The sequence below is a fragment of the Sycon ciliatum genome, unplaced genomic scaffold (genome assembly GCF_964019385.1).
Source record: "Sycon ciliatum unplaced genomic scaffold, ocSycCili1.1 SCAFFOLD_1461, whole genome shotgun sequence".
NCBI lineage: Eukaryota > Metazoa > Porifera > Calcarea > Leucosolenida > Sycettidae > Sycon > Sycon ciliatum.
Window position 1 is genome coordinate 695 of NW_027045026.1, and position 19,306 is coordinate 20,000.

Consider the following 19,306-nt stretch of genomic DNA (forward strand, 5'->3'; position numbering starts at 1 on the left):
ACTACTACTACTACTACTACTACTACTACTACTACTACTACTACTACTACTACTACTACTACTACTACTACTACTACTACTACTACTACTACTACTACTACTACTACTACTACTACTACTACTACTACTACTACTACTACTACTACTACTACTACTACTACTACTACTACTACTACTACTACTACTACTACTACTACTACTACTACTACTACTACTACTACTACTACTACTACTACTACTACTACTACTACTACTACTACTACTACTACTACTACTACTACTACTACTACTACTACTACTACTACTACTACTACTACTACTACTACTACTACTACTACTACTACTACTACTACTACTACTACTACTACTACTACTACTACTACTACTACTACTACTACTACTACTACTACTACTACTACTACTACTACTACTACTACTACTACTACTACTACTACTACTACTACTACTACTACTACTACTACTACTACTACTACTACTACTACTACTACTACTACTACTACTACTACTACTACTACTACTACTACTACTACTACTACTACTACTACTACTACTACTACTACTACTACTACTACTACTACTACTACTACTACTACTACTACTACTACTACTACTACTACTACTACTACTACTACTACTACTACTACTACTACTACTACTACTACTACTACTACTACTACTACTACTACTACTACTACTACTACTACTACTACTACTACTACTACTACTACTACTACTACTACTACTACTACTACTACTACTACTACTACTACTACTACTACTACTACTACTACTACTACTACTACTACTACTACTACTACTACTACTACTACTACTACTACTACTACTACTACTACTACTACTACTACTACTACTACTACTACTACTACTACTACTACTACTACTACTACTACTACTACTACTACTACTACTACTACTACTACTACTACTACTACTACTACTACTACTACTACTACTACTACTACTACTACTACTACTACTACTACTACTACTACTACTACTACTACTACTACTACTACTACTACTACTACTACTACTACTACTACTACTACTACTACTACTACTACTACTACTACTACTACTACTACTACTACTACTACTACTACTACTACTACTACTACTACTACTACTACTACTACTACTACTACTACTACTACTACTACTACTACTACTACTACTACTACTACTTGACACAATCTTTATTAGGAAACTTGAAATGGAGATGTGAAACACAAATACAGCCATGTAGATGGAGCAGCAATGCAATACAAGGTCCAAAAACTCAAGAATTCATTATCATGGGGCAATGTTGGGCAAATGTGTGTCAGGTACTATCACGCTCAGGCTGCCCGCAACCTGCACATCGTCGTGAAATTCATCCTGTTGCGGCGGTATGACGATCTTGAACCACGTAAACAGGTGACTGCCCATCGCATAAGGCAGACTGACAGCTTACAACGGAGCTGACCCATGATAACCGATACGTGTAGGTCGACGTTCTTCTCAGCAATCAGGCATGCCAGTGTCTTCAGTGCCATTGAACATTCTCTGCCAATCATGCCCGAGGTAGAAAAAACTAGCGGTGTAAACGTACCTCTGTCAACTGCTGTCACCCGCTCTCCGTACTGGCGCTTCTTCATCCGTTCATGCGTTCGGAGCTGGCTGATGACTTCCTGACGCGACAGCAAGCTTGCCTTTGGGTGTGTAACCCGGATGTCGAAAAAGGCATCTTGCTGTCTCGTCCAGAAGCCACAAGCCCGGATGTCCAGGCGGGCACCTGCCGAGCGGTTGGCTGTCCTCCCTTGGAGCCGCTCACCATCATATGGTAGTAGAGGCGGTTCTACCTCCACATCCCGGACCGCCTCACGCATCACGTCAGCCAACAAGTCCCGGATCTCATTGTGGCGTGCCATGGGGTAGCCCCCTGCCGGACACATCATCGCATGGTCTATTGTGTTTGCAGCACCACATACACAAGTCAGGGGGAGTCCGTCAGGCTGCAGGCCGTAGCGGATGCAGAACGCATCTCGGAAATCCGATTTGTTCAGCACCATCTGCATTTGGGACGATGGTTCCGCCGTTACCCAAGATGATACGCCCTTTTCCGCGGCATTCTCCACCAACAGCGCCTGTGTTGCTGTCAAATCCGGGCGCAATTCGCTAACGAGACCCGTGGCTTGGGCAGCTTTCTCTCTGCGAATACGCCCGGCCTCCTGCCGGCTGAGGGCTATTGCCTCGTTCAGCTGGTCTGTTTGAGTAGTTTCGTTGGTGCTTGTTGGATGTTCTGGTGGTCTTATGCAGGCCGCCACAGGAGCCACAATCTGTCTGGATGCAGAAAACTCTTTCTCGGCCTCCACCGAGGGCACAGGGATTGCCATGCCACCAAACCGCGCTGGTAGCGATAGCAACTTTCTCAGTGCCGACTCGTCCGAACACGAATGGCCGCTGAGCGCTGGCAGCAGCTTGTCCGTAATGGCGGCGTCGAGACGGGCCAGAAGATGCGCAGGGCAAGATAGGACGCGCAAGTGGTACCGCCACTTGGACACGAGGCCCTTTACAAACACCTCGTACGCAGCATGTGGCTGAGTGGTGGCCACCTCCGCCAGGCGATCAACCTGCAGCGTCCACTTGTCGATCAAATCTGTGATATACTCCTCACAGAAGACCGTCGTACCGAGTGCGCCGCCAAGATAACGAGCACCCTCGGTCACAACACGAATGCCCGTGTCCCTGAAAAGCTGGAGTGCCAGGGCCGAATGCTGCTCCTTGACAATTAGTGTTGTCTTGTTCGCGTTAGGGTAGTACCCATACCCAGGGCCATGCTCCAGAATCCCATCTACTACTACTACTACTACTACTACTACTACTACTACTACTACTACTACTACTACTACTACTACTACTACTACTACTACTACTACTACTACTACTACTACTACTACTACTACTACTACTACTACTACTACTACTACTACTACTACTACTACTACTACTACTACTACTACTACTACTACTACTACTACTACTACTACTACTACTACTACTACTACTACTACTACTACTACTACTACTACTACTACTACTACTACTACTACTACTACTACTACTACTACTACTACTACTACTACTACTACTACTACTACTACTACTACTACTACTACTACTACTACTACTACTACTACTACTACTACTACTACTACTACTACTACTACTACTACTACTACTACTACTACTACTACTACTACTACTACTACTACTACTACTACTACTACTACTACTACTACTACTACTACTACTACTACTACTACTACTACTACTACTACTACTACTACTACTACTACTACTACTACTACTACTACTACTACTACTACTACTACTACTACTACTACTACTACTACTACTACTACTACTACTACTACTACTACTACTACTACTACTACTACTACTACTACTACTACTACTACTACTACTACTACTACTACTACTACTACTACTACTACTACTACTACTACTACTACTACTACTACTACTACTACTACTACTACTACTACTACTACTACTACTACTACTACTACTACTACTACTACTACTACTACTACTACTACTACTACTACTACTACTACTACTACTACTACTACTACTACTACTACTACTACTACTACTACTACTACTACTACTACTACTACTACTACTACTACTACTACTACTACTACTACTACTACTACTACTACTACTACTACTACTACTACTACTACTACTACTACTACTACTACTACTACTACTACTACTACTACTACTACTACTACTACTACTACTACTACTACTACTACTACTACTACTACTACTACTACTACTACTACTACTACTACTACTACTACTACTACTACTACTACTACTACTACTACTACTACTACTACTACTACTACTACTACTACTACTACTACTACTACTACTACTACTACTACTACTACTACTACTACTACTACTACTACTACTACTACTACTACTACTACTACTACTACTACTACTACTACTACTACTACTACTACTACTACTACTACTACTACTACTACTACTACTACTACTACTACTACTACTACTACTACTACTACTACTACTACTACTACTACTACTACTACTACTACTACTACTACTACTACTACTTGACACAATCTTTATTAGGAAACTTGAAATGGAGATGTGAAACACAAATACAGCCATGTAGATGGAGCAGCAATGCAATACAAGGTCCAAAAACTCAAGAATTCATTATCATGGGGCAATGTTGGGCAAATGTGTGTCAGGTACTATCACGCTCAGGCTGCCCGCAACCTGCACATCGTCGTGAAATTCATCCTGTTGCGGCGGTATGACGATCTTGAACCACGTAAACAGGTGACTGCCCATCGCATAAGGCAGACTGACAGCTTACAACGGAGCTGACCCATGATAACCGATACGTGTAGGTCGACGTTCTTCTCAGCAATCAGGCATGCCAGTGTCTTCAGTGCCATTGAACATTCTCTGCCAATCATGCCCGAGGTAGAAAAAACTAGCGGTGTAAACGTACCTCTGTCAACTGCTGTCACCCGCTCTCCGTACTGGCGCTTCTTCATCCGTTCATGCGTTCGGAGCTGGCTGATGACTTCCTGACGCGACAGCAAGCTTGCCTTTGGGTGTGTAACCCGGATGTCGAAAAAGGCATCTTGCTGTCTCGTCCAGAAGCCACAAGCCCGGATGTCCAGGCGGGCACCTGCCGAGCGGTTGGCTGTCCTCCCTTGGAGCCGCTCACCATCATATGGTAGTAGAGGCGGTTCTACCTCCACATCCCGGACCGCCTCACGCATCACGTCAGCCAACAAGTCCCGGATCTCATTGTGGCGTGCCATGGGGTAGCCCCCTGCCGGACACATCATCGCATGGTCTATTGTGTTTGCAGCACCACATACACAAGTCAGGGGGAGTCCGTCAGGCTGCAGGCCGTAGCGGATGCAGAACGCATCTCGGAAATCCGATTTGTTCAGCACCATCTGCATTTGGGACGATGGTTCCGCCGTTACCCAAGATGATACGCCCTTTTCCGCGGCATTCTCCACCAACAGCGCCTGTGTTGCTGTCAAATCCGGGCGCAATTCGCTAACGAGACCCGTGGCTTGGGCAGCTTTCTCTCTGCGAATACGCCCGGCCTCCTGCCGGCTGAGGGCTATTGCCTCGTTCAGCTGGTCTGTTTGAGTAGTTTCGTTGGTGCTTGTTGGATGTTCTGGTGGTCTTATGCAGGCCGCCACAGGAGCCACAATCTGTCTGGATGCAGAAAACTCTTTCTCGGCCTCCACCGAGGGCACAGGGATTGCCATGCCACCAAACCGCGCTGGTAGCGATAGCAACTTTCTCAGTGCCGACTCGTCCGAACACGAATGGCCGCTGAGCGCTGGCAGCAGCTTGTCCGTAATGGCGGCGTCGAGACGGGCCAGAAGATGCGCAGGGCAAGATAGGACGCGCAAGTGGTACCGCCACTTGGACACGAGGCCCTTTACAAACACCTCGTACGCAGCATGTGGCTGAGTGGTGGCCACCTCCGCCAGGCGATCAACCTGCAGCGTCCACTTGTCGATCAAATCTGTGATATACTCCTCACAGAAGACCGTCGTACCGAGTGCGCCGCCAAGATAACGAGCACCCTCGGTCACAACACGAATGCCCGTGTCCCTGAAAAGCTGGAGTGCCAGGGCCGAATGCTGCTCCTTGACAATTAGTGTTGTCTTGTTCGCGTTAGGGTAGTACCCATACCCAGGGCCATGCTCCAGAATCCCATCTACTACTACTACTACTACTACTACTACTACTACTACTACTACTACTACTACTACTACTACTACTACTACTACTACTACTACTACTACTACTACTACTACTACTACTACTACTACTACTACTACTACTACTACTACTACTACTACTACTACTACTACTACTACTACTACTACTACTACTACTACTACTACTACTACTACTACTACTACTACTACTACTACTACTACTACTACTACTACTACTACTACTACTACTACTACTACTACTACTACTACTACTACTACTACTACTACTACTACTACTACTACTACTACTACTACTACTACTACTACTACTACTACTACTACTACTACTACTACTACTACTACTACTACTACTACTACTACTACTACTACTACTACTACTACTACTACTACTACTACTACTACTACTACTACTACTACTACTACTACTACTACTACTACTACTACTACTACTACTACTACTACTACTACTACTACTACTACTACTACTACTACTACTACTACTACTACTACTACTACTACTACTACTACTACTACTACTACTACTACTACTACTACTACTACTACTACTACTACTACTACTACTACTACTACTACTACTACTACTACTACTACTACTACTACTACTACTACTACTACTACTACTACTACTACTACTACTACTACTACTACTACTACTACTACTACTACTACTACTACTACTACTACTACTACTACTACTACTACTACTACTACTACTACTACTACTACTACTACTACTACTACTACTACTACTACTACTACTACTACTACTACTACTACTACTACTACTACTACTACTACTACTACTACTACTACTACTACTACTACTACTACTACTACTACTACTACTACTACTACTACTACTACTACTACTACTACTACTACTACTACTACTACTACTACTACTACTACTACTACTACTACTACTACTACTACTACTACTACTACTACTACTACTACTACTACTACTACTACTACTACTACTACTACTACTACTACTACTACTACTACTACTACTACTACTACTACTACTACTACTACTACTACTACTACTACTACTACTACTACTACTACTACTACTACTACTACTACTACTACTACTACTACTACTACTACTACTACTACTACTACTACTACTACTACTACTACTACTACTACTACTACTACTACTACTACTACTACTACTACTACTACTACTACTACTACTACTACTACTACTACTACTACTACTACTACTACTACTACTACTACTACTACTACTACTACTACTACTACTACTACTACTACTACTACTACTACTACTACTACTACTACTACTACTACTACTACTACTACTACTACTACTACTACTACTACTACTACTACTACTACTACTACTACTACTACTACTACTACTACTACTACTACTACTACTACTACTACTACTACTACTACTACTACTACTACTACTACTACTACTACTACTACTACTACTACTACTACTACTACTACTACTACTACTACTACTACTACTACTACTACTACTACTACTACTACTACTACTACTACTACTACTACTACTACTACTACTACTACTACTACTACTACTACTACTACTACTACTACTACTACTACTACTACTACTACTACTACTACTACTACTACTACTACTACTACTACTACTACTACTACTACTACTACTACTACTACTACTACTACTACTACTACTACTACTACTACTACTACTACTACTACTACTACTACTACTACTACTACTACTACTACTACTACTACTACTACTACTACTACTACTACTACTACTACTACTACTACTACTACTACTACTACTACTACTACTACTACTACTACTACTACTACTACTACTACTACTACTACTACTACTACTACTACTACTACTACTACTACTACTACTACTACTACTACTACTACTACTACTACTACTACTACTACTACTACTACTACTACTACTACTACTACTACTACTACTACTACTACTACTACTACTACTACTACTACTACTACTACTACTACTACTACTACTACTACTACTACTACTACTACTACTACTACTACTACTACTACTACTACTACTACTACTACTACTACTACTACTACTACTACTACTACTACTACTACTACTACTACTACTACTACTACTACTACTACTACTACTACTACTACTACTACTACTACTACTACTACTACTACTACTACTACTACTACTACTACTACTACTACTACTACTACTACTACTACTACTACTACTACTACTACTACTACTACTACTACTACTACTACTACTACTACTACTACTACTACTACTACTACTACTACTACTACTACTACTACTACTACTACTACTACTACTACTACTACTACTACTACTACTACTACTACTACTACTACTACTACTACTACTACTACTACTACTACTACTACTACTACTACTACTACTACTACTACTACTACTACTACTACTACTACTACTACTACTACTACTACTACTACTACTACTACTACTACTACTACTACTACTACTACTACTACTACTACTACTACTACTACTACTACTACTACTACTACTACTACTACTACTACTACTACTACTACTACTACTACTACTACTACTACTACTACTACTACTACTACTACTACTACTACTACTACTACTACTACTACTACTACTACTACTACTACTACTACTACTACTACTACTACTACTACTACTACTACTACTACTACTACTACTACTACTACTACTACTACTACTACTACTACTACTACTACTACTACTACTACTACTACTACTACTACTACTACTACTACTACTACTACTACTACTACTACTACTACTACTACTACTACTACTACTACTACTACTACTACTACTACTACTACTACTACTACTACTACTACTACTACTACTACTACTACTACTACTACTACTACTACTACTACTACTACTACTACTACTACTACTACTACTACTACTACTACTACTACTACTACTACTACTACTACTACTACTACTACTACTACTACTACTACTACTACTACTACTACTACTACTACTACTACTACTACTACTACTACTACTACTACTACTACTACTACTACTACTACTACTACTACTACTACTACTACTACTACTACTACTACTACTACTACTACTACTACTACTACTACTACTACTACTACTACTACTACTACTACTACTACTACTACTACTACTACTACTACTACTACTACTACTACTACTACTACTACTACTACTACTACTACTACTACTACTACTACTACTACTACTACTACTACTACTACTACTACTACTACTACTACTACTACTACTACTACTACTACTACTACTACTACTACTACTACTACTACTACTACTACTACTACTACTACTACTACTACTACTACTACTACTACTACTACTACTACTACTACTACTACTACTACTACTACTACTACTACTACTACTACTACTACTACTACTACTACTACTACTACTACTACTACTACTACTACTACTACTACTACTACTACTACTACTACTACTACTACTACTACTACTACTACTACTACTACTACTACTACTACTACTACTACTACTACTACTACTACTACTACTACTACTACTACTACTACTACTACTACTACTACTACTACTACTACTACTACTACTACTACTACTACTACTACTACTACTACTACTACTACTACTACTACTACTACTACTACTACTACTACTACTACTACTACTACTACTACTACTACTACTACTACTACTACTACTACTACTACTACTACTACTACTACTACTACTACTACTACTACTACTACTACTACTACTACTACTACTACTACTACTACTACTACTACTACTACTACTACTACTACTACTACTACTACTACTACTACTACTACTACTACTACTACTACTACTACTACTACTACTACTACTACTACTACTACTACTACTACTACTACTACTACTACTACTACTACTACTACTACTACTACTACTACTACTACTACTACTACTACTACTACTACTACTACTACTACTACTACTACTACTACTACTACTACTACTACTACTACTACTACTACTACTACTACTACTACTACTACTACTACTACTACTACTACTACTACTACTACTACTACTACTACTACTACTACTACTACTACTACTACTACTACTACTACTACTACTACTACTACTACTACTACTACTACTACTACTACTACTACTACTACTACTACTACTACTACTACTACTACTACTACTACTACTACTACTACTACTACTACTACTACTACTACTACTACTACTACTACTACTACTACTACTACTACTACTACTACTACTACTACTACTACTACTACTACTACTACTACTACTACTACTACTACTACTACTACTACTACTACTACTACTACTACTACTACTACTACTACTACTACTACTACTACTACTACTACTACTACTACTACTACTACTACTACTACTACTACTACTACTACTACTACTACTACTACTACTACTACTACTACTACTACTACTACTACTACTACTACTACTACTACTACTACTACTACTACTACTACTACTACTACTACTACTACTACTACTACTACTACTACTACTACTACTACTACTACTACTACTACTACTACTACTACTACTACTACTACTACTACTACTACTACTACTACTACTACTACTACTACTACTACTACTACTACTACTACTACTACTACTACTACTACTACTACTACTACTACTACTACTACTACTACTACTACTACTACTACTACTACTACTACTACTACTACTACTACTACTACTACTACTACTACTACTACTACTACTACTACTACTACTACTACTACTACTACTACTACTACTACTACTACTACTACTACTACTACTACTACTACTACTACTACTACTACTACTACTACTACTACTACTACTACTACTACTACTACTACTACTACTACTACTACTACTACTACTACTACTACTACTACTACTACTACTACTACTACTACTACTACTACTACTACTACTACTACTACTACTACTACTACTACTACTACTACTACTACTACTACTACTACTACTACTACTACTACTACTACTACTACTACTACTACTACTACTACTACTACTACTACTACTACTACTACTACTACTACTACTACTACTACTACTACTACTACTACTACTACTACTACTACTACTACTACTACTACTACTACTACTACTACTACTACTACTACTACTACTACTACTACTACTACTACTACTACTACTACTACTACTACTACTACTACTACTACTACTACTACTACTACTACTACTACTACTACTACTACTACTACTACTACTACTACTACTACTACTACTACTACTACTACTACTACTACTACTACTACTACTACTACTACTACTACTACTACTACTACTACTACTACTACTACTACTACTACTACTACTACTACTACTACTACTACTACTACTACTACTACTACTACTACTACTACTACTACTACTACTACTACTACTACTACTACTACTACTACTACTACTACTACTACTACTACTACTACTACTACTACTACTACTACTACTACTACTACTACTACTACTACTACTACTACTACTACTACTACTACTACTACTACTACTACTACTACTACTACTACTACTACTACTACTACTACTACTACTACTACTACTACTACTACTACTACTACTACTACTACTACTACTACTACTACTACTACTACTACTACTACTACTACTACTACTACTACTACTACTACTACTACTACTACTACTACTACTACTACTACTACTACTACTACTACTACTACTACTACTACTACTACTACTACTACTACTACTACTACTACTACTACTACTACTACTACTACTACTACTACTACTACTACTACTACTACTACTACTACTACTACTACTACTACTACTACTACTACTACTACTACTACTACTACTACTACTACTACTACTACTACTACTACTACTACTACTACTACTACTACTACTACTACTACTACTACTACTACTACTACTACTACTACTACTACTACTACTACTACTACTACTACTACTACTACTACTACTACTACTACTACTACTACTACTACTACTACTACTACTACTACTACTACTACTACTACTACTACTACTACTACTACTACTACTACTACTACTACTACTACTACTACTACTACTACTACTACTACTACTACTACTACTACTACTACTACTACTACTACTACTACTACTACTACTACTACTACTACTACTACTACTACTACTACTACTACTACTACTACTACTACTACTACTACTACTACTACTACTACTACTACTACTACTACTACTACTACTACTACTACTACTACTACTACTACTACTACTACTACTACTACTACTACTACTACTACTACTACTACTACTACTACTACTACTACTACTACTACTACTACTACTACTACTACTACTACTACTACTACTACTACTACTACTACTACTACTACTACTACTACTACTACTACTACTACTACTACTACTACTACTACTACTACTACTACTACTACTACTACTACTACTACTACTACTACTACTACTACTACTACTACTACTACTACTACTACTACTACTACTACTACTACTACTACTACTACTACTACTACTACTACTACTACTACTACTACTACTACTACTACTACTACTACTACTACTACTACTACTACTACTACTACTACTACTACTACTACTACTACTACTACTACTACTACTACTACTACTACTACTACTACTACTACTACTACTACTACTACTACTACTACTACTACTACTACTACTACTACTACTACTACTACTACTACTACTACTACTACTACTACTACTACTACTACTACTACTACTACTACTACTACTACTACTACTACTACTACTACTACTACTACTACTACTACTACTACTACTACTACTACTACTACTACTACTACTACTACTACTACTACTACTACTACTACTACTACTACTACTACTACTACTACTACTACTACTACTACTACTACTACTACTACTACTACTACTACTACTACTACTACTACTACTACTACTACTACTACTACTACTACTACTACTACTACTACTACTACTACTACTACTACTACTACTACTACTACTACTACTACTACTACTACTACTACTACTACTACTACTACTACTACTACTACTACTACTACTACTACTACTACTACTACTACTACTACTACTACTACTACTACTACTACTACTACTACTACTACTACTACTACTACTACTACTACTACTACTACTACTACTACTACTACTACTACTACTACTACTACTACTACTACTACTACTACTACTACTACTACTACTACTACTACTACTACTACTACTACTACTACTACTACTACTACTACTACTACTACTACTACTACTACTACTACTACTACTACTACTACTACTACTACTACTACTACTACTACTACTACTACTACTACTACTACTACTACTACTACTACTACTACTACTACTACTACTACTACTACTACTACTACTACTACTACTACTACTACTACTACTACTACTACTACTACTACTACTACTACTACTACTACTACTACTACTACTACTACTACTACTACTACTACTACTACTACTACTACTACTACTACTACTACTACTACTACTACTACTACTACTACTACTACTACTACTACTACTACTACTACTACTACTACTACTACTACTACTACTACTACTACTACTACTACTACTACTACTACTACTACTACTACTACTACTACTACTACTACTACTACTACACTACTACTACTACTACTACTACTACACTACTACTACTACTACTACTACTACTACTACTACTACTACTACTACTACTACTACTACTACTACTACTACTACTACTACTACTACTACTACTACTACTACTACTACTACTACTACTACTACTACTACTACTACTACTACTACTACTACTACTACTACTACTACTACTACTACTACTACTACTACTACTACTACTACTACTACTACTACTACTACTACTACTACTACTACTACTACTACTACTACTACTACTACTACTACTACTACTACTACTACTACTACTACTACTACTACTACTACTACTACTACTACTACTACTACTACTACTACTACTACTACTACTACTACTACTACTACTACTACTACTACTACTACTACTACTACTACTACTACTACTACTACTACTACTACTACTACTACTACTACTACTACTACTACTACTACTACTACTACTACTACTACTACTACTACTACTACTACTACTACTACTACTACTACTACTACTACTACTACTACTACTACTACTACTACTACTACTACTACTACTACTACTACTACTACTACTACTACTACTACTACTACTACTACTACTACTACTACTACTACTACTACTACTACTACTACTACTACTACTACTACTACTACTACTACTACTACTACTACTACTACTACTACTACTACTACTACTACTACTACTACTACTACTACTACTACTACTACTACTACTACTACTACTACTACTACTACTACTACTACTACTACTACTACTACTACTACTACTACTACTACTACTACTACTACTACTACTACTACTACTACTACTACTACTACTACTACTACTACTACTACTACTACTACTACTACTACTACTACTACTACTACTACTACTACTACTACTACTACTACTACTACTACTACTACTACTACTACTACTACTACTACTACTACTACTACTACTACTACTACTACTACTACTACTACTACTACTACTACTACTACTACTACTACTACTACTACTACTACTACTACTACTACTACTACTACTACTACTACTACTACTACTACTACTACTACTACTACTACTACTACTACTACTACTACTACTACTACTACTACTACTACTACTACTACTACTACTACTACTACTACTACTACTACTACTACTACTACTACTACTACTACTACTACTACTACTACTACTACTACTACTACTACTACTACTACTACTACTACTACTACTACTACTACTACTACTACTACTACTACTACTACTACTACTACTACTACTACTACTACTACTACTACTACTACTACTACTACTACTACTACTACTACTACTACTACTACTACTACTACTACTACTACTACTACTACTACTACTACTACTACTACTACTACTACTACTACTACTACTACTACTACTACTACTACTACTACTACTACTACTACTACTACTACTACTACTACTACTACTACTACTACTACTACTACTACTACTACTACTACTACTACTACTACTACTACTACTACTACTACTACTACTACTACTACTACTACTACTACTACTACTACTACTACTACTACTACTACTACTACTACTACTACTACTACTACTACTACTACTACTACTACTACTACTACTACTACTACTACTACTACTACTACTACTACTACTACTACTACTACTACTACTACTACTACTACTACTACTACTACTACTACTACTACTACTACTACTACTACTACTACTACTACTACTACTACTACTACTACTACTACTACTACTACTACTACTACTACTACTACTACTACTACTACTACTACTACTACTACTACTACTACTACTACTACTACTACTACTACTACTACTACTACTACTACTACTACTACTACTACTACTACTACTACTACTACTACTACTACTACTACTACTACTACTACTACTACTACTACTACTACTACTACTACTACTACTACTACTACTACTACTACTACTACTACTACTACTACTACTACTACTACTACTACTACTACTACTACTACTACTACTACTACTACTACTACTACTACTACTACTACTACTACTACTACTACTACTACTACTACTACTACTACTACTACTACTACTACTACTACTACTACTACTACTACTACTACTACTACTACTACTACTACTACTACTACTACTACTACTACTACTACTACTACTACTACTACTACTACTACTACTACTACTACTACTACTACTACTACTACTACTACTACTACTACTACTACTACTACTACTACTACTACTACTACTACTACTACTACTACTACTACTACTACTACTACTACTACTACTACTACTACTACTACTACTACTACTACTACTACTACTACTACTACTACTACTACTACTACTACTACTACTACTACTACTACTACTACTACTACTACTACTACTACTACTACTACTACTACTACTACTACTACTACTACTACTACTACTACTACTACTACTACTACTACTACTACTACTACTACTACTACTACTACTACTACTACTACTACTACTACTACTACTACTACTACTACTACTACTACTACTACTACTACTACTACTACTACTACTACTACTACTACTACTACTACTACTACTACTACTACTACTACTACTACTACTACTACTACTACTACTACTACTACTACTACTACTACTACTACTACTACTACTACTACTACTACTACTACTACTACTACTACTACTACTACTACTACTACTACTACTACTACTACTACTACTACTACTACTACTACTACTACTACTACTACTACTACTACTACTACTACTACTACTACTACTACTACTACTACTACTACTACTACTACTACTACTACTACTACTACTACTACTACTACTACTACTACTACTACTACTACTACTACTACTACTACTACTACTACTACTACTACTACTACTACTACTACTACTACTACTACTACTACTACTACTACTACTACTACTACTACTACTACTACTACTACTACTACTACTACTACTACTACTACTACTACTACTACTACTACTACTACTACTACTACTACTACTACTACTACTACTACTACTACTACTACTACTACTACTACTACTACTACTACTACTACTACTACTACTACTACTACTACTACTACTACTACTACTACTACTACTACTACTACTACTACTACTACTACTACTACTACTACTACTACTACTACTACTACTACTACTACTACTACTACTACTACTACTACTACTACTACTACTACTACTACTACTACTACTACTACTACTACTACTACTACTACTACTACTACTACTACTACTACTACTACTACTACTACTACTACTACTACTACTACTACTACTACTACTACTACTACTACTACTACTACTACTACTACTACTACTACTACTACTACTACTACTACTACTACTACTACTACTACTACTACTACTACTACTACTACTACTACTACTACTACTACTACTACTACTACTACTACTACTACTACTACTACTACTACTACTACTACTACTACTACTACTACTACTACTACTACTACTACTACTACTACTACTACTACTACTACTACTACTACTACTACTACTACTACTACTACTACTACTACTACTACTACTACTACTACTACTACTACTACTACTACTACTACTACTACTACTACTACTACTACTACTACTACTACTACTACTACTACTACTACTACTACTACTACTACTACTACTACTACTACTACTACTACTACTACTACTACTACTACTACTACTACTACTACTACTACTACTACTACTACTACTACTACTACTACTACTACTACTACTACTACTACTACTACTACTACTACTACTACTACTACTACTACTACTACTACTACTACTACTACTACTACTACTACTACTACTACTACTACTACTACTACTACTACTACTACTACTACTACTACTACTACTACTACTACTACTACTACTACTACTACTACTACTACTACTACTACTACTACTACTACTACTACTACTACTACTACTACTACTACTACTACTACTACTACTACTACTACTACTACTACTACTACTACTACTACTACTACTACTACTACTACTACTACTACTACTACTACTACTACTACTACTACTACTACTACTACTACTACTACTACTACTACTACTACTACTACTACTACTACTACTACTACTACTACTACTACTACTACTACTACTACTACTACTACTACTACTACTACTACTACTACTACTACTACTACTACTACTACTACTACTACTACTACTACTACTACTACTACTACTACTACTACTACTACTACTACTACTACTACTACTACTACTACTACTACTACTACTACTACTACTACTACTACTACTACTACTACTACTACTACTACTACTACTACTACTACTACTACTACTACTACTACTACTACTACTACTACTACTACTACTACTACTACTACTACTACTACTACTACTACTACTACTACTACTACTACTACTACTACTACTACTACTACTACTACTACTACTACTACTACTACTACTACTACTACTACTACTACTACTACTACTACTACTACTACTACTACTACTACTACTACTACTACTACTACTACTACTACTACTACTACTACTACTACTACTACTACTACTACTACTACTACTACTACTACTACTACTACTACTACTACTACTACTACTACTACTACTACTACTACTACTACTACTACTACTACTACTACTACTACTACTACTACTACTACTACTACTACTACTACTACTACTACTACTACTACTACTACTACTACTACTACTACTACTACTACTACTACTACTACTACTACTACTACTACTACTACTACTACTACTACTACTACTACTACTACTACTACTACTACTACTACTACTACTACTACTACTACTACTACTACTACTACTACTACTACTACTACTACTACTACTACTACTACTACTACTACTACTACTACTACTACTACTACTACTACTACTACTACTACTACTACTACTACTACTACTACTACTACTACTACTACTACTACTACTACTACTACTACTACTACTACTACTACTACTACTACTACTACTACTACTACTACTGTAGCTTGGTTGCCACAAGGGCCACACCACTCCGAAAGGAGCCAGAGTCATTGTCAGGAGCAGAAACGGAGATGACGACTCAGGTCACTCTGTCGACGGAACTGACGGTTGCAGCGAGAACAGCGAACACCATGCGACGCTCTATCAGACCTGGTTGCTCGATGGCCACGGTCGCACTTGTGACACACACACACACACACACACCACACACACACGCACACATACACACACGCAAACACGCACGCGCGCACACACACACACACACACACACACACACACACACACACAGGAACACACACACGCAAGCAC

At 37.4% G+C, this 19,306-nt stretch overlaps 1 protein-coding gene across 1 annotated transcript in view; it reads left to right on the top strand.

The window, feature by feature from the left end:
- Nucleotides 1-2,340: 2,340 nt before the first annotated feature.
- LOC135830806 (uncharacterized) overlaps nt 2,341-19,306 on the top strand; it is a gene marked incomplete at its 5' end in the record, with an annotated part of 23,946 nt that continues 6,980 nt past the window's right edge. The window contains 2 exons of the mRNA XM_065343016.1: nt 2,341-2,508; nt 5,317-5,484. Coding sequence (XP_065199088.1) covers nt 2,341-2,508; nt 5,317-5,484 — 336 coding nt within the window. The remainder of the gene's footprint in view (nt 2,509-5,316; nt 5,485-19,306) is intronic.